Source organism: Oryctolagus cuniculus, chromosome 8 (assembly GCF_051225735.1).
Source record: "Oryctolagus cuniculus isolate XC-2025 breed Fujian yellow rabbit chromosome 8, ASM5122573v1, whole genome shotgun sequence".
Classification (NCBI taxonomy): domain Eukaryota; kingdom Metazoa; phylum Chordata; class Mammalia; order Lagomorpha; family Leporidae; genus Oryctolagus; species Oryctolagus cuniculus.
The window spans coordinates 124,654,218-124,677,203 of record NC_142874.1 but is presented as its reverse complement, the minus strand read 5'-3'; the positions used below and the strand labels follow the sequence as shown (position 1 = coordinate 124,677,203).

The 22,986-nt window shown below is 38.8% G+C and overlaps 1 protein-coding gene and 1 long non-coding RNA gene across 2 annotated transcripts; one reads left to right on the top strand and one right to left on the bottom strand.

Moving 5' to 3' along the window:
• Nucleotides 1-1,447: 1,447 nt before the first annotated feature.
• On the bottom strand, nt 1,448-22,673 carry LOC127483198 (uncharacterized). Its single transcript, XR_016212586.1, has 3 exons — nt 22,050-22,673; nt 6,420-7,045; nt 1,448-2,180 (listed from the first exon to the last, which is right to left on the bottom strand). It is a non-coding gene; the product is annotated as an uncharacterized LOC127483198 (long non-coding RNA).
• CABS1 (calcium binding protein, spermatid associated 1) lies at nt 12,516-15,112 on the top strand. Its single transcript, XM_089303241.1, has one exon. The coding sequence runs from the start codon at nt 12,516-12,518 to the stop codon at nt 13,704-13,706; it is 1,191 nt and encodes a 396-aa protein (XP_089159367.1). The 3' UTR covers nt 13,707-15,112.
• Nucleotides 22,674-22,986: the final 313 nt, after the last annotated feature.

Genomic DNA, 22,986 nt, shown 5'->3' with positions numbered 1-22,986 from the left:
TTGTGGTTGTTGTCAGTGGGAAGCAGTAACGATGGACAAGGCCATCAATGTAGCTAACCAGATATGCTTTCCTCTAAACATAAAATATGTAACCATATGTTTCACTTGAAGATAGAGCAATATGTCTAGAAAATAAGACAGGGCTGCTGGAAGATTATACAGAATGGGTTAATTTGATATAAGAAATACAAAATACAATATTAAAAACAACTAGACTGTATGAATTAATTTTCTATTTCTGGGTCCTCATATGCCCCCATATGAAACTTCTATCACTATCATTGGCAGTATTGCTTCAGGAGTTTACCATTGTCCCTTTTCAGAAATGAGACCACTCTAGAAATTCTTCTTTCAATATCTCATGTTTTTCAATGAGTTTATTTTTACCGCTTCAGCTTTTATTCAATAAATCATTTTGAAGCTCATTTGTAGTCTGTATACATTTTGTTATTCCCACGTGTTTGTAAATGAATCAAAAGAATCATATGGCTACCCCTCTAAAAAGCTTCCAGTAATTAGCAATACTTAAATGTACAGTTGTCAAAGGTCTTCATGTTTCCAGCACATTGCACTTTAGATAGGCTTCTTACAGATTCTATACCTCTGACATCACTCTTACAGTATTTCTTTAGAACACTTGGAGTTACACATTCGTTCTTCACCTTTTTGAGATGTAAATCTTTGTACAAGTCTTTTGTCAGCTTTATAACCCATCAGTGTCTTTCTTAAGGATCTGGGAGCCAGGGGCTGGTGTTGTGACATGGCTTAGTGTGTAAAGCTGCCACCTGCAATGTCTGCACCCATATGGGCACTGGTTCACATTCCAGCTGCTCCACTTCCCATCCAGCTCCCTGCTAATGGCCTGGGGAAAGCAGCAGAGGATGGCCCAAGTGCTTGAGCCTCTGCCACCAATGTGGGAGACCTGGATAAAGCTCCTGGCTCCTGGCTTCAGCCTGGCTCAGCCCTGGCCATAGTGGCTATCTGGGGAGTGAACCAGAAGATGGAATATGGACCTCTCTCTCTCCCTCTCCCACTCTCTCCCCCTCTTTCCTCTCTGTAACTCTTTGGAAACAAATAAATAAATTATAAAAAGGAGGGGGCACCTGGGAGCCATCCTTTTGAAATGTAATCATCAGGGTAGGTATTGCCTCTATCTCCCAGTTTCTTTGGGAGGATAGGGGCTTAACGTTAATAAGTACCAGCTAGTAAACCAGAGGACCAATCACAGAAACCAGAATCCACAGACTTGATACTAGAAGACATATCTGGGTTGATTCCATGTAAATAGATAATTAGTTTAAGTAACTGAGTACTGGTTATATGAGCCACTATTAAGTTTACTGAGGGCACTAAATACTTGAAAGTCTAGCATGGTATCTACCTAAATCTTGTTGAAAAGAATAAAAAGATTAACCAAGGCCATATAATTTTTAAAATTTTTCTCATATATTTTAAAATATTTTTCAAACAACCAAACATAATATTGTCCTTAAGAAAACTGTATCCTGTTAGGGTGAATTACCAAATAAATAATAAATTGCAATGTATAAAAGCTTCTATTACAGTGAATTAAAATTCTGCTATGGAATTAGAGGAAGAAAAATTTTTACTTTATAAAAAGGAAAATAGGAAAAAGATAAGAAACCACAGATTTAATTTTTAGGGTTTACATGATTTAAAATATGAGCCTTGCCCAGTTTGAAGATAAGCTAAGATACATGCACAAAAAAGGACACTCCCTCTCCTTTCCTCTCTATTTTTAGTAGAAAAAAAGATGCATCTTTCTTATTTTTTTTACTTATATAAGGTGAACAAATTTTATGTATTTTTATATATTCAGATTTAGGAGCATAGTGATACTTCTACCCTACCCTCCCTCCAGCCCATGCTCCCACCTGCCTTCCTCCTTCGTGTCTTATTTTTTCTTTTAAATTTTACAGTGATGTACTTTCAGTTTATTTCATAATCACAAGCTTAACCCTTCACTAAGTGAAGAATCCAACAAATAGTAAATGTTTGAGATTGACTCAAAAGCAATCCTTTAGATGTGAAACTTTTTCTCTTCCCCACTGTATTAAAGGAGTAGAAATGAGAGTCTGTCGGTCTTAGATTTATGCCTCACAGCATGGATTTCATCTTCACACATTGCTGGAAGAAGCAGGTTTCATCAAAAGTCTAACCTAGAAGTCAGCCAAACAGAAAAACATGTTTACAAGGTAAATGCTTGAATAAATCAGAATGTTTGAAGTCATTCTTTCTTCACACCCCTAATTTCAATTATTTTTGTTATACAATTTTGTGGGATATATATGTAGTGTAATACTTCAATACATATACACAATGCATGATGATCAAACCAGGGTAGGTACTTTAAATTTCCTAAGCATTTTAAATTGTTAATTAACACATCATAATGGTATATTTTTCTGAGGTACAGTTTTCTGTTTCAATATATGTATATTATGTGTACTAATAAAATCAAGGTTATTAACATTTCCATCTCTCTATCACTCACTAATTTATTGAACTTCTCTCCTTTATTACTCACAAAACATACATAGAGGATCTCACGACACTGTAGAACACTAGAACTTATTCTTTTCATCTAACTATTTTGGTAGAGGATCTACTTGGATGGAATTTTAAAACTCTGAAAGAATATATGTGCATTAAGTTGATTTTTGTCTAAATTATCTCTCAAAATGTAACAAATTGTATAATAATTATTAACATGAAAATAAGAATTTATATGATGAAATTCGCATAGCAGTTTGTCCAAACTGTACTTGCTATATTGTTTATTCCATGGTACTGCTAAACTGTAGAAAACAGCCAAAATTCTTTCTATTTTAATTGATTAACTGCCTTCAGCCCTAGCAAACAGAGCACTTCATCCATGTAATATAATTTGTAACAATGTACTAGAAATACTTAGACACTGTATTTTTCTTGTTAAATTGGTATTTTAGTTAATATCAATGATAGTAAAACAAACTATTTCTAATATTCTAAAAATTATTATTACAATTTGCACCTTACTGGCAGGGAATAAACAATAATACAAGATCAAGTTCCTAATCTTGACTGTGACCATCTTAAATTTTGTGGCTTACTTTCCAGAAAAATCCAAAATCCTCTATCTAGAATTCAGTATCCTTTCAGAACTAAAAATTGGGGCCAGCACAGTGGCACAGCAGGTTAAAGCCCTGACCTGTGGTGCCGGCATGCCATTTGGGCACCAGTTCAAGACCCGGCTGCTCCACTTCCAATCCAGATCTCTGCTGTGGCCTGGGAAAGTGGTGGAGGATGGCCCAGGTCCTTGGGCCCCTGTACCCACATGGGAGACCTGGAGGAGACTCTCCTGCTCTCTCTGTGTAACTCTGACTTTCAAGTAAATAAATATTTTTTTAAAAAAAGGATTTAACCCTAACCTACCACCTACTCTTTTTCCATCAGTGTTGTGTAATTTAATTTAATTAACAGCTAACAGATAAAGAAGAAAGCAGAAATATTCACAATGTGGCTCTGATTGAATAATTTATTGCAATGTAGTAATTTCCATTATTTAGCAAAACGTCTATAAAGGGAACCTCACAAAAATGTTATACTTCTCGCATAGTATAATTCAGGAGATACACAAAGAAACCAACATTTATCTGCCAATTCACTTTTGTCTTCAGTAGACATTTAGCAAGTCCACTGTGATCTCTCTGAAATTCCGCATCTACAGAAGATTCAGACACTACTCTGGGCATATTAATGGAGTAACAAGGCTCTCTGGATCTCTTTCAGAGAGAATATACTCAGAGATCCTCCAAGCTTGTTTTATTAACTTTTCTCCACTTGGGGATGATTCACCAAGTAATCCTTCAGCTAACCAGACATGGGCTACATTTGCTATGACAAGAGTACAGCAGACAATCCTACTCAGGCAAAGGTTCCAACAAGCAATGTTTTACCTTTCTCTCACACTATGCAGGATAGTATTGTTGTCAGGTCCACAATTTCTAACTTTGCAGCCATATCTCAAATAATATAGAACAGGATAACTTTCGGGGTGAGGGAGGAAATAATATCTCAGTACCCATATGCATGACCACCTACAAGTATGAGTCTACTTCTGCTGCTTTTCCTCATTTTCAAACAGACCATAACACCTCAGAGTTTGCAATACTTGACACATACAACCAAAATACCAAGGATGAGTTTACTATCTAGGTAGCTGACAGTGCCATTGCCACATCAAATGCAAACAATCCCCTTGGAGCTAGTACCACTGATCACGAGGAGGAAGCAGGGCCAGTCTATCCTTCACCAATAGCACAGCTCTTACAGCAGAGGACAATCCAGCACACTTGATGCCACAGACATTCCAGAAAAAGATTATCCATTTCTGTTTTACATACTAAACCTGAAGACAATACACAGTTTTCAATAATCTTGTTTACATGGACAAAAACAGCAAAGCTGTGGGCAATGAGCCTAACCTTCCAGGGAAAGACAATTCTATTAGAGTTGATTTCACAGAGATAAAGAATATTGGCAGAATTACATTTAATGCTCACCTAGCATTTCCTCCGCAACAACAAAAAAAATTCAAAAGCAAAAACACTGATGATTTTAATTATATTCCTGTTCTGCCATATACTTAAGGCAAAGCAATTTGTAATATTCCAGATCTCAAAGATCTATGATAAAGCCTATACACCTATAGAAGAATATCAGAATAGTGTTTATGGCCGGCGTCGCGGCTCAATAGGCTAATCCTCCGCCTGTGGCGCTGGCACACTGGGTTCTAGTCCCGGTCAGGGCGCCAGATTCTGTCCCAGTTGCTCCTCTTCCAGTCCAGTTCTCTGCTATGGCCCGGGAGTGCAGTGGAAGATGGCCCAAGTGCTTGGGCCCTGCACCCACATGGGAGACCAGGAGAAGCACCTGGCTCCTGGCTTTGGATCAGCGCGATGCGCTGGCCATAGCACGCCGGCCGCGGCGGCCATTGGAGGGTGAACCAACGGCAAAAGGAAGACCTTTCTCTCTGTCTCTCTCTCTCACTGTCCACTCTACCTGTCAAAAAAATAGATTAATAAATTAAAAAACATTTTAAAAATAGCATTTACAAGATTCAGGACACAGTTCATCTTTCTGGTCAAGAAGACCCAGAGACTAAACTTGAATTCAGTCACAATAAAATAAAATTGTTCTTGTCTCACCCATGGGGAAAATTATCCTTCCTTCAGCAGCTGAGCCCGGTGCTCTCCCCAGCAATGAATGAATAAAGAATGCTATATTCCTGAAGCAGGACACTCATTTTCTGAAGGTACAAGTACACTCAAAGATGATCCTTTCACTGTTACATTTTATGTTACTTCTTTCAAATCTCCAGCACATCCCAACGTAGAAGAATATTTTCAGCTGATCCCACATTAACTCTGCATGGAGCATCCAGGTCTACTGATGAACACCAGAGGACCCGTACGAACACCCCAACTGGATCATATAAACTACAACAGCACTCATGGGTACTCCCAATATCCTGAACTTGTTCCAGGTTCTACTATGGGAAAATATTCTACACACAAAAGGAAAAAAATATTGATTTTAACATTTCACTCTAGGAAACAATTATTCCATCTGACCAAGTTATCATTTTGCTTACTACCAATACCCCCTGGAGGGTTGGGGGGGAGAGATATGGTGAGTACCTTTAAAGGTAATTTATTCAGGCCTAAAGATTTGGGCACCGGTTCGAGTCTTGGCTGCTCCACTTCTGATCCAGCTCACTGTTGTAGCCTGGGAAAGCAGTAGAAGATGGCCCAAGTCCTTGAGCCTCTGTACCCATGTGGGAGACCTGGAAGAAGCTCCTGGCTCCTGGCTTAGGATTGGCTCAGCTCTGGCCATTGCAGCCATCTGGGGAGTAAACCAGTAGATGGAAGACCATCTCTCTCTCTCTGCCTCTACCTCTCTGTAACTGTGCCTTTCAAATAAATCAATAAACCTTTAGAGAAAAAAAGTAACTAAAAATAGATCTTTGTAAAAATTAAGAATGGGAATGGAATAAGAGAGGGAAGAACAAAGGTGGGAGTGTGGGCGGGAGGGAGGGTGGGGTGGTTAGCATCACTATGTTCCTGAGTCTCTATAAATGAAATACATGAAATTTCTATGCCTCAAATAAAATTTTAATAAAAGAAAAATATCCATATCTTATACTCTCAGTTTCTACTCCTATCTCTTGGAAAACATGCCTTTAGATGCTAGCTGCCATCTTAGCAGTGTAACTGCCCTGACACCACCGGACCATGAGAAGTCCACGCCATGTAGAGATTGGTGCCAGGGAGCACTGAGGTACCAGACATGTGAGTGAGGAGGCCATTCTGGAACTGTATGTGTAGCAGCTGCCCTGGAGGATGCCAAGTAGGACTTACACAAATCTGGAAGAGCTTCCCAGCCAAATCTCTGGCCCGCAGAATCATGGTTGTTGGAAGACATCAGTTTGTTAGACAACAAGAATGGTGTTCGCAATACTGTGGTGCTGAGCCCACCTCAGGTTTACAGGTTCCAGTTTAAGTACCCGGGAGTTTCTCCAAAAGTTCTGCAGCCAGATGACTCCTCATACGAAGAAAGATGTAGATTAATAAAGAAGCACGTATATTACTCTAAAAAAAGTAATGCCAATATCAATACTCACTTTCCAGCTGACACAGTGAAAAACTGCCTTCTGGTTTTTCTTATAAGACATCAATAGGAGAAAAGCATCACAAATGGTGAAGAAAACACCATCATTCTCACTGAAAGTAATGCTCTGTTTCTCCAGACACAAAATGCATAGTGGAAAGCAGAACATTCACAACTGATACTACTTTCATGTTTTCAAAAATAGCTATGACCTGTTCAGGATAAATAGATCACCTACCATTTACAAGACATTTAGGAGAGCAGCCACTACCACATCTAGTATATCTGATTTTGCTGATGATGAAACAGGGGCAGCTGCAGCATCTGATTCAAGGTTTGGTCATTTTCCTTTAGCTCAGCTTCCAGTGATGCATTGCTTATATGGTGGAAACAACAGAAGGTACAATCAATACAGCTATCAGTTCCTTTTCTCTTTTGAGAAAGATGTTTGCTTCTGCTATTTATACTAGGGATAAAAATAATGCTTTCTATTCCAGCCTTCCATCAGAGAATTTAATATAGCTAAGACCCACATGTCTGGAACTACTACCCAGAACTCTCATCTTACTGATAATGTTCCCTAAAAAGAAACCACATCTTCCAGACTTTTAAGAGAGGATAACCTATATCACCCAAATATGTTATCATCAACAGCACTAGAGCCTGCACCAGCAGATTCAACTTACTTCAATGAAGGTGACAGTTCAAAAGGATGAAACACTAAAAGTCAAATGTCTCCATAGGCTCTCCTGTTGGTATACTCTGTTGCCCAAGCTGAGCTGACTGCACTGCCTCTTCCAATGATATTGTAGGGGTCAAACCTAAGACATCTGCTGCTGTCATCAGGGACATTTTTTACACTGATACTTTTAGAGGTAAAAATTCAGAGGCTTCAAAAATAATCACCATTTTTTTCCTAACAAATATAGTGAACCCAGTTTCTTCTACATGAGGAAAATAGCTAAAGCTTCTGAGTGGAAAGATATAGCCACTGAATTTGGAGTGCATCACATCACAATTTTAATATAATAGTGTGAAATGATGCACCTATCTAGAAGAAAATGAACCCTGTACCAGATGCTGACCTGAAGTTTTGTCTTATGAATAAAAATCTCACTGTGTAGATAATCCAAATACATTTTTCTTCTTCCTTGCATATTCTGATGACAATTGATCCGGGACTAACTAGAGTTTCTATTCAAACCGAGAAATAACACTTCCTTGTGAATTCCAGCAAGTGGCCTGGAGAGAGCCAGCTGAAGTTTCAAAGCAATCTGGCCCTCCCAGCCCACATGTCTGGATGTTGAATTTATTGTAACAGAATGTAAAGGGAGAGTAATAACAAAGGGCACAGTAAGCATGGGCTCTAGGCTGAGTGGGATTCCTCCTGACTGATGAAACACTGGAATCCATACAATACTTTGCCTCTTTCAGATCCCAAATAACTTTTTGTAGCTGCTTAGATTTGCAGACCATCATGCTATTCTATCCTCAGGATAAAGCCATCAAGCACACCTTCCAAGGATGCTCTATTATCAGACCCACAATCAATTCCCCTGACTCAGTAGCCCAACTTCCTTGAACAAGGGTGCTAGCTCTTGAGAGTGCTATTCCACTTTCCCCTCATCTATCAATTGATTCAACTATCTTTTTCTTTTACCTTCAAACCTGTCCTAGTGATTTTGATTTGGCACTAGGGAAAGAGACCGACCTTTCAGTAACAGAATCAGAAAAATTGTTGATGATCAAACTATCAACGTGGATTGGTGTTGAGGGGCAGTTCATTGAAGTTTTCCTACATCCAAGTATTCCTTCCCATCTAAATCTGTTCCTCATGAAAACAATTCCATGGCTAGGAACTTGTACTTACATCACAGAAGTGATTACTATCATTTCTACTAATGGAAAATCATCATATTACACCAAGATTATTTCCCTGGTAGAAGAAAATACTCAGTTGAAATTTGATGTGGCTGAGCTTAGAGACACAAATGTTGAATTCCAAGCTTTGGAAAGCACAAATGTCACTCATGAATCCATTGTTGAGATAGAAAAAAATATTATTTAGGTTTCACGAAATTTCTATTGGACCACAATCTAACAAGAAGTTTGAAAGAAACAACTTTCTTGTGACTGATAGTCTTCAGTTACAGCTAAAAATAGTTACTCCAAAGGATATCCCTAAGGAACCTATGAGCAGCAAAGTGAATATGAGGCCCATGACCGACTCGCCTCTAAATCCACATTCCTGAAAACAAACAAATAACAACTTCACAGGACAGCATGTCCTTTGGTTATATTTTCCTTAATCATGCACCCAACATCACAATTAAAGGAGGAGTAGAAGACAAAAGTGTGGGTATTGACCTAAGCAACTCTCCAAGTGGGATCACTCTTCTCACTTATTTAGTGTTTCTGAATATGGAAATTATTTTATAAATTATGTTTTTGAAATAAATTTACTAAGTGACTTCATAATGATTATAGTCACCTCAACTAAGGAAAATAACTATTATTTCTAATAAATTTATAGAATCAGAAGATATACAGGCTCTTTATAAAAGAGAAATTCTTCTGTCTATAGAAGATACCACTTCCTTAAAGTTGATTCTTTTTAAATTACATGTGACATTTCTTCCAGTGAATCTGAAGACATTCTGCATACCAAAAAAGTCTCAATGATGGGCACCATTATGACATCAGCATTTTCAAAGCCTGTGCCTAATGACTCTTCCCAGTCAAGTATCCCTGAAAATCATACATGTGCCAAATAACTTCCCTGGGCCTTATTGAGAAATATCCACTTTTTATTAGCAGATTTAACATTTTCACTTCAATAAAAATTTTTAAAAAGAAGCTTTTCCACATCGACTTGAAGACATCTCTACTAAAAAGAAGGCATAATCACTGAACCAAATATGTCAACGTTTAGAGCAAGTAAAGGACAATTGCTAGGGATGAAAGCTTTTGCTACAGCTGCCAAAGTAAGATGCATATTCTAAAAGGCATGTCAATAGGAGCAATTTTAATATTATGCTGAGAAAAGATAAAACGTTCCCTTTAGTGTGATATTCCAGTGAAAGAAACTACTTTCAAATAAAGCTTGTCCACAGAACCTGATTCCCTGTCTTTAGGTCAGATAGTATTTTTCATGTCAGTGATAAATGGGCCAGAGAAGTATAAGCTGTATTTCCTGGAGCATGTGACTCCAGTTTCAACATCAGACAGCTTAAACTCTAGCATTCTCATCAGGAGTTTCACTCCATGCTTCTTTTTTTTAAGGTCAACCATTTTAAAAACACAGGTAATTGTAATGATATTCCCCTTATAAAAGAATAAATTGAGGTGGAATAGATAGATAGATAGGTAGATAGATATAGATATATGTATACATAGGTATCAAAGTGTTGGGTCAAGTCCCTGCTACTGTTTCTGATCCAGCTTCCTGATAATAATGTACCTGGGAAGGCATCAAATGATGGTCCTACTAGTTAGGTTCCCGCCACCCACAGTGAAGACCTGGATGGGGTGCCATCTGGCCCTAATTGTTACAGGCATTTGAGGAGTGTACCAGCAGACAGAAGAAATGACCCCTCTTTCATCTTTCTGCCTCTCTCCCCTTCTCTCTGTCTCTGTTTCTCCTTCTTTCTGTGTCTTTGCATTTCAAATAAATAAATATAATTTAAAAATAAAAATTAGGCTACAATCAATGTTATTTCATCTCACTGCTAGACCGATGGAAATCAAGTTGATGTGAATACAAAAGTCATCCCTGAAATTAAAGACTATTTGACAAATTAGTAAAATGAAGATGACATTTCATCTGACATAGCCACCCAGAGATTAAATGCTCATGAAACTGAATATATTGCTCCTTATTCTAATTTTATTCAACATAGCAGATACCAGATCTTACAAGATAACTTCCAGCCATTATTTTTTTAAAGATTTTATTTATTTATTTATTTAAGAGGCAGAGTTACAGAGAGAGAGAGAAGGAGAGTCAGAGAGAGATGTATTCCATCTACTGGTTCTCTCCCCAAATGGCTGCAATGGCCAGAGCTGTACCAAGCCAAAGCCAGGAGCTAGAAGCTTCCTCCAGGTCTCCCATGCAGGTACAGGGACCCAATCACTTGGTCCATCTTCTACTGCTTTCTGAAGCCACAGCCAGAGAGCTGGATTGGAAAAGGAGCAGCCAGGACACAAACCGGTGACCATATGGGACGTCAGAGCCACAAGCAGAGCCTTAGCCTACTATGCCACAGCACCAGCCCCCTCCCAGCAGTTATATAACTCATGACCAATTCATCTTTCATTTGTATACAAAGTAGTTCCTCCTAAAAGGGCACCAAATCTTTTGTTTACTGTATGCCTTATCTTGAGTTAAGCTTCACAAATACTAGATGATTAAAAAAATTATTGTAAAAGAAAAAAACTTCAACTTATCCAACTCAGAGAATGACCTTACCTTGCGACTTCCTTTATTACCTGAGAAATGGCAGTATTTCTGTTTGGAACAATAACTTTGCCTATTACTAACATGATTCTTCCTTTACTATCTCTGATTCTGACAGCATTTCCTATATCAACAGACACTGGACCCTCAAAGGGACATCTCGCTGATGGAAAAACATTTCTAGAGAAGTTGTCTATGTCATTAAAATGAAAAATATCTATCTTAAAATCCATACTGATCTTTATACAGAGAATATTAATATATCTATGTCAAGCTAATTAGCTAACAGAAGAAGCTGTAAATTTTGACATTGGATCCATATCTAATGATAATATGTATATGTCCATGACCTGAAAACCACAACTCTAGTTAGTAATGCTGGCCTTGGATTTGGTTGTGCTTGAATCTCAAATACTAGTTCTGTTAATACAAGGGAAAGAGTGATTCTAAAGCATTAATTCTCATTTCACCTAACCTAAAAGTTTATAACACAATGATGATTTCTGATATAATTTAACATCATTTTAAGAAATACTCTCTCTGAAATTGAGAATCTAATTTTTAAAGTTAATTTGTCACCTCTGCTTCTTAATTCTGGGTCAGTTTTGATACTAACTCACAGCCATAAATTGCTTTAGGAGTTGAAATAAAACTGCAGAAAAATATTCCTCAAAAAATTGAATCTATAAAACTTGGCACACTCACCGTTAACTCAAGAAAGAGTAAAAATTACAATGAAGAAGAAAACAAAGACTCTAACAGGTCATTAACTTATTTTCTGTTATTCCTACTGAAAGCATGAGGCTTCCCTTCCCAAAGAAGAGGACTGAAGTCTCTCTTACTTATTGTCTTCCTCCAGCTACATTCACTGCCAGCATCTCCATGAAAACCTCCTTAGACACTTCAATACCATAAATTGCAAGGGAAGACAGTTCACCTCAAAAAGACATTTTTACTTACTTGGAAGACAGCAACTTTAAACTGATGCTGATAATATCATGGAATTCAGAATTTCTTCTGTGGACAATAGACCCACGAAGTATCAAGCAAACTCTGCAATTTCTTTTTCAACAGACACTAACTCCCTATCAGATGGCATGACCCTTGTAAACATAAACATGGTAAATCCTGAGTTTCCTACATTTGCAATGTTTGGTGTAAATTTTGATCTCATAATCAGGGAGGACTCTATTGTCTTTTCATCTAATATCAATCATAGCAATGAAAACATCTCCTGCTATGCAGCCAGTGCCATCACCACTGCTGTTGATGCAACAATCACCATGATGACCAGTGCTTCAATCACTGTAATGACAACCACTCCCTCGCCTAGGGATGCCACTAAGACCAACAGAAACACCTGTGAGAGTGCATAGCACCACGTCACCTCATGGCTGAAGATGGTTTGCCTAAAATTTATTCTCATCCTCCAACAGAAAGCGGTAAAGCACCAAATGAAGCAACCATTTTCTTTGGGGCTGACAGCACTGTTACAAGATCAGAAAAAACAATCACTTCAGAAGGAGACCACATTACTTCAGTAAATGACTTCCTCCTAGAAACTGATTTTTCAACAACTACAGGTAATAAGCTTACCCCTACAAAGGAAAGACTCAAATCAGAGGAGGATGTGGAAACCCATATTATTAAGCCAACGACTCATCTGGAGAAAGAAGTTACCAGTCAGTCTGGCACTACAGACTCCAGAGCCAATGAGTCTATTACTGAAAATTTCATTTCAATGAAACATGGGAGCATTTCATCACCAGTTGCTACTGTTTCTTTAATAGATTTTTCCACTGACATAACAAAAGAAGACATCCTCTTGGCGACTATTGAAACAGAGGATGAAGAAATCACAGTAACTTCTGAAGTCTCTGGTACACCAGAAGAAAGCAGCACCAGCGTTGCTGACACCCCTGCTTTCTCAGCTGAAACAGGTGAAGCTGATGTAAATGATACTAACTCCTCGATCAAATCCAATATCCCTGCTGATGACGCTGTCGCTGACTCCATTATACCTGAGGATGAAATCCCTCCTTCTACTGAGAAAAACTTCACCACTATTCCAGACGTAACTGACCTTGAAGAGGAGAACATAACTGAAATTGACCTAGTTATTTCAGAGGATGACCCCAGTGCTGTAACTAAATTTACTGACTCTGATGAGGAAAAGTTCATCACCGTGTTTGAGCTCTCTACTCCTCCTGAAAAAGACAAAGATAATCCAGAAGAGACTCCATTAGCCGACAAAGACTCTACTGAGGAGGTCAACATTTGGGTGGAGAGTGATGTTGTAAATAAACTTGAAACCCATTCCGTTTTGCTCACTGCCGTTGAATCCAGATACGACTTTGTTGTCCCTGCAACAGCTGCTATGAACTTCATAGATGAATCGGCTATCAACACTACAGGAGATCTCCCTGAAGATAGCGGATCAGAATCTGTAACCAGCATCTCTGAATCACTGTCTGACGCTACCCCTGTAGAAGACACCCCAAACCACCAGGAAGACACCTCTACAACTGAAACAGGAATCTTTAAACTACTGAAAGAAGACCCAGACGAATTCATGATTTGAGAGAACAAAAGGGATGCCACTTAGATTTGAGTAACAGCCTGGACAGCTAGTCTTAATAACTAAGAAGTTTTTCCTGCAAGCAAAAAAAATCTTAAAAAAAAAAAAAAAACTGGAAGAATGTGAGCATGTAAGGCAAGTAGCAAACCTGGGAAATGCAGATGCTTAAGAATAGAGGTCATTCAGCAGAATATACATATGGAAACTTAAAACAACAATAGTAAGAAAATTTCCCTAGTATCACAAAATCTAGGTTATCCAACAGTTACCTAACTATATGTAAAATGTTACACCCTAGTGTTCGGGTTATAGAGAGTCAGTTGTGAAAAAGCTTACTTCTGGCTAAATTTAATGATGTATATCATTTTAGTTGACCTTCAATATGTAATTTTAGTGAGAACTAGTGACATGAAGATATATCTAGAAAATACTATAGTATTAAAAGATCTTATAACATGCCTATTTTAAATATTGTTATCAATATCTCACCAATGATTCTTTTCTGCTGGCAAATATGTTTGCAATCCTCACATAAGAACTAAGACTATTCAGTATCTGTATATAAGATGTAAAAGAAATATGATGTTCTTGGCTTATTAATTATACAAATTAAAGTGAAGTGCTATTTTACAAGTGCATACCTAAACACACATACAAATATTGTGTACCAATATATTAATCAATCTAATTTTCCTTCTGTTAAAATTTGTGTCCTGAATATTTGTCCTTCTTTTTACAGGTCTTAAACACTGAATATTGCACTCTTCTTAAGAATGCTCTTGGCTAGCAATTCAAGAACTTAGATCCTCATTCTTCTCTGAAACACTTCTTTAAGGGGTCTGTTTTCATTTTGTTGGTTTTTCTTTAATAAATCTTTTTGACAGCAACTGATTTACTGTGTAAAAGGAATGCTTGACATTCAAATTAAGAGAACGATATTTAACTTATAATCCTTTTTTAAATAATAACTTAGCTCTCATCAACAGAAATAGAATTTCTGGTTCCTATAAAGATTCACAACCTTGTTATATTAATAAAAAAAACACTGAATAATAAACATCATGTTTGGGATAGAATGATTATAAGCAACATTAAATAGACAATAGACTAGAATAATCATGATAGTGTATTAACCCAGAAACACAATATAACACAGAAACTTAGTATATGATAAAGTAGATTTCAATACCATGGAATATAATGGTTAATCTTGCTTAAATTATCAAGCATTTGAGAAAAAAGAAATCCCATGTACTGTTTAAGATCATACTCTCTAATTTTACAAGTATTAAAGAATTCAGTGTGAAGGTATCCTGATAGATTGATACCATGAGTAGTTAAAATTCTGTACAAAGCAATAACACAAAATCAAAACCAAATAATGGAAACACTTTCTATATACCAGTGAAAAGATTAGTGCTCTTATTCTACAAGGAGTTGCCTCAGAGAAAACATTTTAAATATGCCATAGAAACACATCATTTTTGGAACAAAATTTGACAATAAACACGAAAAATATTCTAGTCATATCCAAAAAACTATTATGTACCATTTGTAGCCATTCAACAATTGATAGTGATCATTTGAAATAGTGTTAATTTTACATATTCTTCCAAATTTTTCAACATTTCTGAAGACTTAAAGGCAATTTAACAATGTATGTAACAACATTAGAAATATAAAAGTTTCATCTCTGAGAATCATCTTAATAATAAATCAAATCTCAAAATGTCAATTTTTCATATACATTACATTTTTGCATTCTTTATATTAGTTACCACAAATCACGAAAAACATGATCTATGTGTTTTTGAGACTGATTTATTTCACGAAGCATAATTTACTATTGTTTGTAGTTGTCTACACTCTTGAGGAACAGTGGTTTTTCTACTTGCTACTTGTTGCAATCTGTATTTAGTGGTGTATTAAGCTTGTGATTATAAATAAAGTTGAAAGTATGTCATTGCAAAAAGAAAATAGAAAAATAAGCAAAGGAGAAGGGGAGGAGAGGGTGAGAAGTATCATTATTTCTTAAAACTATATATGAAATTCATGAAATTGGTTCCTTTTATATAAATGTAAAAAGTAAAAAAATAAAGAACAAACCACAAAAGAGCTAACAGTTACTAAGTTCTTACTCTTAAGACAGGTGCTATTATAGAAGAATATTATAATCATTTTAATGTTAAGAAAACTGAGTCAGAAAAGCTATTCAACATGCTCCAATCTTCATAATTAATATGTGGCAAAAGAGCCTTCAAATCCACCCACTCTTTCTCCAAAACATATAATCACTATGTGTATCAGCTCTTAGATTTAAAAGCAAGGATGTTGGCAAACATTTTTACTGTAAGAGTATCATTTTATTTTTTTTCATAATTAAGATACACTGAAAACAATCTAAAATTCCAGTAACATGGAGTTGGTTATATTTTTATATTCATATGAAACCATGGTTGTGTGTATACTTTGTTGTTGTTGTTGTGTTGTTGTTGTTGCTGTTATCTGAAAGGGAAAGGAGGAAAGAAAGTGATACAGACCTTCAATGTGCTAGTGTGCCAGGTATGAAAGTATGCCAGGATAGAAGCCAGGAGCCAGAAACTCAATCTGGATCTCTTACCTGGGTGGCAGAAACCAAACCACTTGAGCCATCTCCACTGTCTCCCAATATTTGCATTGACGAGAAGCTGGATTTAAGGTCTAGAACTAGGGTTCAGACCCAGGCACTTCAAAGCAGGGTGCAAACATCTTCACTGCTTAGGCTAACCACCCACTCCAATACACATCTTTTAAAGAAGTTATATGGGAAAATGTTTAATCAAACGAGGAAAATGTTCACAAAGATACATAATGGTACATTTGCAACAGAGAGAGAGAGAACATCTCTTAGACTATAAATCACATTATTTTAACAGTGATTATCTCTAAGAAGGAGTAAAGGTGATGTTCATTCTATGTGCTTTCACACATTTTTAAATGTTCTGCAATCATCTACAATAAAAAGCAAACCTATGGGAAGATGACTGTTTGTCAATACCATCTGCCAGACAAGTGGAAACCAATTAGATTTCACTCTCTTCCTTCCAACACCAAATGAAAAATTAGGTACCACTTTTAGTGTTTCCTGTTTTATCCACAAACTATTTTATTAGTTTTTCATTTGTTAAACATTTATTTTGATACATATGCTCTAAGAACCATAAAAATCTCTTGAGACACTATTGTGAATTAAATGACACAGCCTCGGCCAGCGCCGCGGCTCACTAGGCTAATCCTCCACCTAGCAGCGCTGGCACACCGGGTTCTAGTCCCGGTCAGGGCGCTGGATTCTGTCCCGGTTGCCCCTCTTCCAGGCCAGCTCTCTGCTGTGGCCCGGGAGTGAAGTGGAGGATGGCCCAAGTGCTTGGGCCCTGCACCCCATGGGATACCAGGATAAGCACCTGGCTCCTGCCATCGGATCAGCGCGGTGCGCCGGCCACAGCGCACCAGCTGTGGCGGCCATTGGAGGGTGAACCAACGGCAAAGGAAGATCTTTCTCTCTGTCTCTCTCTCTCACTGTCCACTCTGCCTGTCAAAAAAATAAAAAAATAAATGACACAGCCTCTGCCTTTATGAAAATTAATCTATAAGCAAAACCAAATTTTAAATAATCTCAAATAATAACATAGGAAAAAATGCCTTATAGCATATTCCAATTGGTGTTATGAAGCAAAATAGTAATAGTATTAGTTTCAGATTTCCCACAAATTTAAACCAATGTTCCTAAGGAACTGAGATTTGAGTCAAATGACCAGAAAATATGGAGATCTTAGGAGATAACATACTGAAATCCCTAAGTTAGAAATTGTTCAGGTGGGGCCACTGTTGTGGCATAATGGATGAAGGCAACTGCCTATATTATCAGCATCCCATGTGGGTGCTGGTTCAAGTCCCTGCTGTTCCACTTCCAATCCAGCTCCTTGCTAATGTACCTGGGAAAGCAGCAGAAGATGGACCAAGTCCTTGTGCTGCTATACCCACAGGGATGACCTGGATGAAGCTCCTGGATTCAGCCTGGCACAGACCCAGCCATTGTAGTCATTTGGGAAGTGACCAGTAGATGGAAGATCTCTCTCTTTTTCTCCTTCTGTCTCTACCTCTCTCTCTAACTCTACCATTCAAATAAACAGAAAATAAATCTTTAAAAAGAAAAAGAAATTGTTTAGGTTCAGGGCCAGCATTATGGCATAGAGAGTAAAGCTGCCACCCAAAATGCAGTCATCCCATATGGACACCAGTTCATGTACTGACTGCTCCACTTCTGATCCAGCTCCCTGATAAATGGCCTGGGGAAAACAGCAAAAGATGGCCCAATTTTTAGGCTTCTGTCACCCACGTGGGAGACCTGGAGAGTGAACTAGGTAGAAGATTGTGTGGGGAGCAACTGGGAGCAACTCGGACTAGACTAAGTTACTGGAATTAAGACTTATTCTATGCATCTGCTCTCCCACAATATGGCGCTGGGAGAGGAGGAAACAGCTTCTACACAGCTGCCTCCAGTTCAACCAATAAACTGTAGGACCTACTCCTGATTGGAGGAGAGCAGCGTACTCGGTGTGTGGGTAGCAGAGTTGGGATTGGTGGAAGGACTATAAAGGAGGAGAGAGACAACATGCACCAGGAACATCTGAAGGAACACCTGTGCAGCCCCCGAGAGAGCCGGCCGGTGGTGTGCCGCTCCCCCGCAGAAGTGGGGAAAGTGGCAGGGGGAACCGCCCTTCCATGGAGGTGGAAGGGACGGTAGCCAACCCGGGAAGAACCAGCAGCAAACCCGGGGAGGGCCGAGCAGACAAAAGAACAGCGCAGGGTCCTGTGTCGTTCCTCCACGAAGAGGGGGAGCGACATAATGGGGCCGTGACTCGGATATGAAGCCTAGGCAAGGTTTAGTGTCGTTCCCCCATGAAGAGGGGGAGCCACAGATTGCTCTCTCTTGTCTCTCCCTCCCTCTTTCTGTAACTCTTTCAAATAAATAAATCTCTAAAGAAAGAAAAAAGAAAGGAAGGAAGGGAGGGAGGGAAAGGGAAGGGAAGGGAAAGAGAGGGGAGGGGAGGGGAGGGAAGAAGGGAAGGGAGAGAAAAAGAAAGAAGGGAAGAAAGAATGGAAGGAAGGAAGGAGGAAGGAAGAAGGAAGGAGAAGAAAGAAAGAAAAATCTAGAAATCTTTCAGGTTTTTCAAGGAAGTGCACAGAAAAATTACAAACTGGGAAATAAAGATGAAAAGGAAGTCAGAAGACAGATAATATGGTGCTTATTAAACATTCTGGATTTTATCCATTTGGAAGCTATTAAATGTGTTAGTTTTATCATCAAAACAACATTGATATTAAGAACTCTAGCAACCTGAAAAGCATCGTTATTTTATAAACTGCAACCATACTTCCTCTCGGGGCTGTACTGTGCTCAGAAAACATAGCTTATGATCTCTTTTGAGTGCAAGGAATGAAACCATGACACACAAACTGTACTTAATCAGTTGAACATCTGAAAAAATAACTACAACAGAAAGTAACAGGAATTTGAGACTAGGGAGGAGAAGAGAGCCTGTTGGTTAGACACTGGGAAAAGAGTGCCCAGTGAGATTCCTGGTGGCCAGTGAATGACAGATATTTTTAGAAAGTTGGTGCCTAATAATTTTAAATTGTATAGCTTCAAAATGTTTTCTTGCTCTGGAATTTGATTAAATATATGTAGGACACAAAGTCTTGAATACACAATTCTTGAGAAAATAAAGAAACAGGTGAACTAAAGCAAAACCAGCTAAAATGTGGAATTAAAGAATGGCTCTGAGACAGTTTTTATTCACTACCTAGTCATGACCCTAAAAGGAAGTGATAGGGACATGTATACATTGGATGGACACTTGGAGCAGTCACATTTTAGAGGACCAAATTGAACTGAGAAAGTCATTGGCCCAAGGTAACCAAGTAAGTCAAAGCTCAGCTCCCCAGGTCTGCCAAAGTTCAATAAGCCTTTTTACTATAATGTAAATCTAAAATATGTTATCTCAAAAACTAAAAAAAGACAGAAGAAAAGAGGTGAGAGAGAGGGAGGGAAAAAGGAGGAGGGAGGGAGGAAGGAAGGGAATAACATTATGTCCTTCGAATTTTATCTATGAACCATATTGAATCTGTTAAAAACTAAAACTTTTAAAATAATGTGATAATAAAAATAATAAATACAAAAAAAATATAAAAAATTCACCATTTAATAGTGACTCATTCCCCTCCTGAGCACCACCACCCCCTTTCTATACCCTGCCTTGGTTAAGCATGCCCTCCATGTAACTAATAACTGGTCCTCTCACCTTAGGTCTTGTACCTACTGATCAAATAACCACTCCTTCAGCCCTCATCTGTCCTCTAAAGCTTTTCACTCACTCCCCACTATCTTTATGATAAATTCCAGCCTTAGCAAGGCACAAACATAACCCCTACATGTTCTTTCTCTACCTACAACACACAAGTACTCCTGTCCTCTCTTCACACAGTAGGAAGTACTGTACAGGCAGTAGGAAGGACTATCTGCCAGCTGCCTGAGAGCTGGGACACATACTATTTGTGCTAAAGAACACCAAGAACCTAGTATGCATACAATAAATGGTTACAAATGAAGAAATGAAAGGAATTATAGCTTCTTAATACTGATTTTAAACCAGTAGACGTAGCTGGCACCTGCTGCTCTTGATCTACCTTCTAGCTTGTCACAAAAGTGAACACCAGATTGTCTTTGTGATACAAAGCCTCCCTTTCACACACATGTGATTTGGGTGGCACCCTACTCCTAATCCTAGCCATGGGCTAATCACTCTGTGTCCTGTGCTCATTCCCAGTCATGCAGAAATAAACAAATAAACCAGAGAAAAGGAAGCATAACGAAGTGTTTGACAGGATTTCTGGAAAATAAGCTTCTGAAAGAGACTTCAGTCTGAAAACTTTTAGCTCCAGGAGTTGCTAGAGCCATCTTGGAATTACAAGGATGTGGTTTGCTTGGGAAAAAAAGAACAACACTGAGAAATTGAGAACCAAGAAATATCAATACAATACACAACGGCAGTCCTGGTTGCACTGTGTCTCAAGCCTTATCTGGTCTATTTATCGACCAGACACAGTATATTTTCTACTCAAATTTAGCAAAATTGGGTTGAGCTTTCTGTTATTAGAAGAAAAAGCATCCCATGGCTAGCATTGTGGCACAGCAGGTTAAGAGGCTCTCTGTGACTCCAGCATCCCATATCAGAGCACTGGTTTGAGTCCTGGCTACTGTATATCTGATCCAGATCCCTGCTATCATACCTTGGAAGGCAGCAGATAATGGCCTAAGTGCTTGGGACCCTGTCACCCATGTGGGGGACCTGGATGGAGTTCCTGGCTCCTGGCTTTAGCCTGACCCAAACCTGGCTGTTGCGTCCATTTGGGAATAACCCAGCAGACAGAAGATTCTCTTCCGAGGGGGAGAGGCATAAACAGACATCCTCCATCCACTGGTTCTCTTCCCAAAATGGCCTCCATGGCTGTGGCTAGACCAAGTCAAAGCCAGGAGCCAAGAGCTGGGAACCTCACCCAAGTATCCGTGGGTGACAAGGGTCCACAAACTTGGGCTATCTTTCCACTCCCTCCACAGGCACATTAGCAGCAAGGAAGCTGGATCAGAAGCAGAGCAGTTGAGACTTACTCTGACTTGGATGGCACCACAGGTGGCAGCTCAACTCTCTGTGCTACAAGGCAGGCCCAAACTCAAAAATCTTTATTTTAAACATAGTCCAGAGTCTCTATAAGAAAAGTCCATATTGAATCAAGAGTAGAATTTAAAAAAGGCTTTGAAAAGCATCTGTTGTGGTCCAGCAGAGCCCACAGTGCCACTGAAAACAGTTCCTCACACCTCCATGCAGTTTATTTTGTAATTACTTATTTTCATTTTATTTTGAAAGGCAGAGAGACATGTGGAGAGAGAGAGAGAGAAAGAGACACAAAGAGGTATTTTCCATTCACTTGTTCACTTCCAAAATAGCCACAACAACCAGGATCAGGCCAGTATGAAGCCAGAAGCCTGGACCCATTTAGGTCTCCCACAGGGTAACAGGTACTCAAGTACTTGAGCCATCATCCACTGCCTCTCAGGAGAGTAACCTGGACTCAAAGCTAGCAATCTAATAATGTCCCAGGCAGTGACTTAAGGCACTGTGCTAAATGCCTGCCCCCTATTTATTTTAATTTTATTTGAAAGGCAAAGACACACATACACACACACACACACACACAGAGAGAGAGAGAGAGAGAGAGAGAGAGATGAAAATCTGCTGGATCACTTACCAAATGCTGGCAAAAACCAGAGCAGGCCACACCAAAGCCACAGCTTGAAATCCAATCTAAGTCTCCCTTATGGGAAGCAAGAACTCAAGTACTTGAGCCACCATTGCTACCTCCCAGGATGCTCATCAGCAGGAAATGTCAAAAGTAGAAGAGCCGGGACTCAAACCAGGCACTCCAGTAAGAATCAAGCCACTCAGCCAAATGCTTGTTCCTGCTTCTAGGTATTTATCCTAAGGAAATAATCAGAAATAAAGACCATGTATAAGAATGATAATCATAAGGATATTGAAACTGATAAAAATTAGGAACAGATTAAATATCCTACAATAGAATAATGATTAAAAATATATATGGGGGATCAAATCCAGGCACTCCAATATGAGGATCCCAAGGGATGTCTTAACCACTGCGCCAAGGCCCACTACCCACTACCCCTACGGCAGTTTTGTTAGTACCCAAAATATATCTAAAAGCAATTTGCTAAAAAGTCATAGTGAGACATCTAAGAAAATTAGACCACTGTTATGGCTTGGAAAATGAAATTCCAAAGAATGGCACTTTGACGTGCTGAGTCCTTGAGCTGAAGAAACCAACTCAGAACCAAGTTCTCTCTGCCCTACTGCTCCCCTGTCTCCTGCCCCTCTGTCTTTCCTGAAGCAGAGAGTAGCTTTATCAGAATTTCCCTCACGTGACGAAGGGAAGTTTTTCCAGAAGGAGACCAAATGTCCTGAACCCCTCCCTATAATCTCATCAAAACAGGGAAGATGAACTGGAGGTGATACAACACCCAGAGCCCAGATGGACTTTGTCCCAGGTATTATCTGTTCTTCGGGCCCATTCATGCAAGTCTCTGAAAAATCATTTACTCTTCCTCTGAAATTGCCTACACTCCCACTTCCCTGTCCACGTGAAGAGAGCATATGAGCTTCTAAGTCTC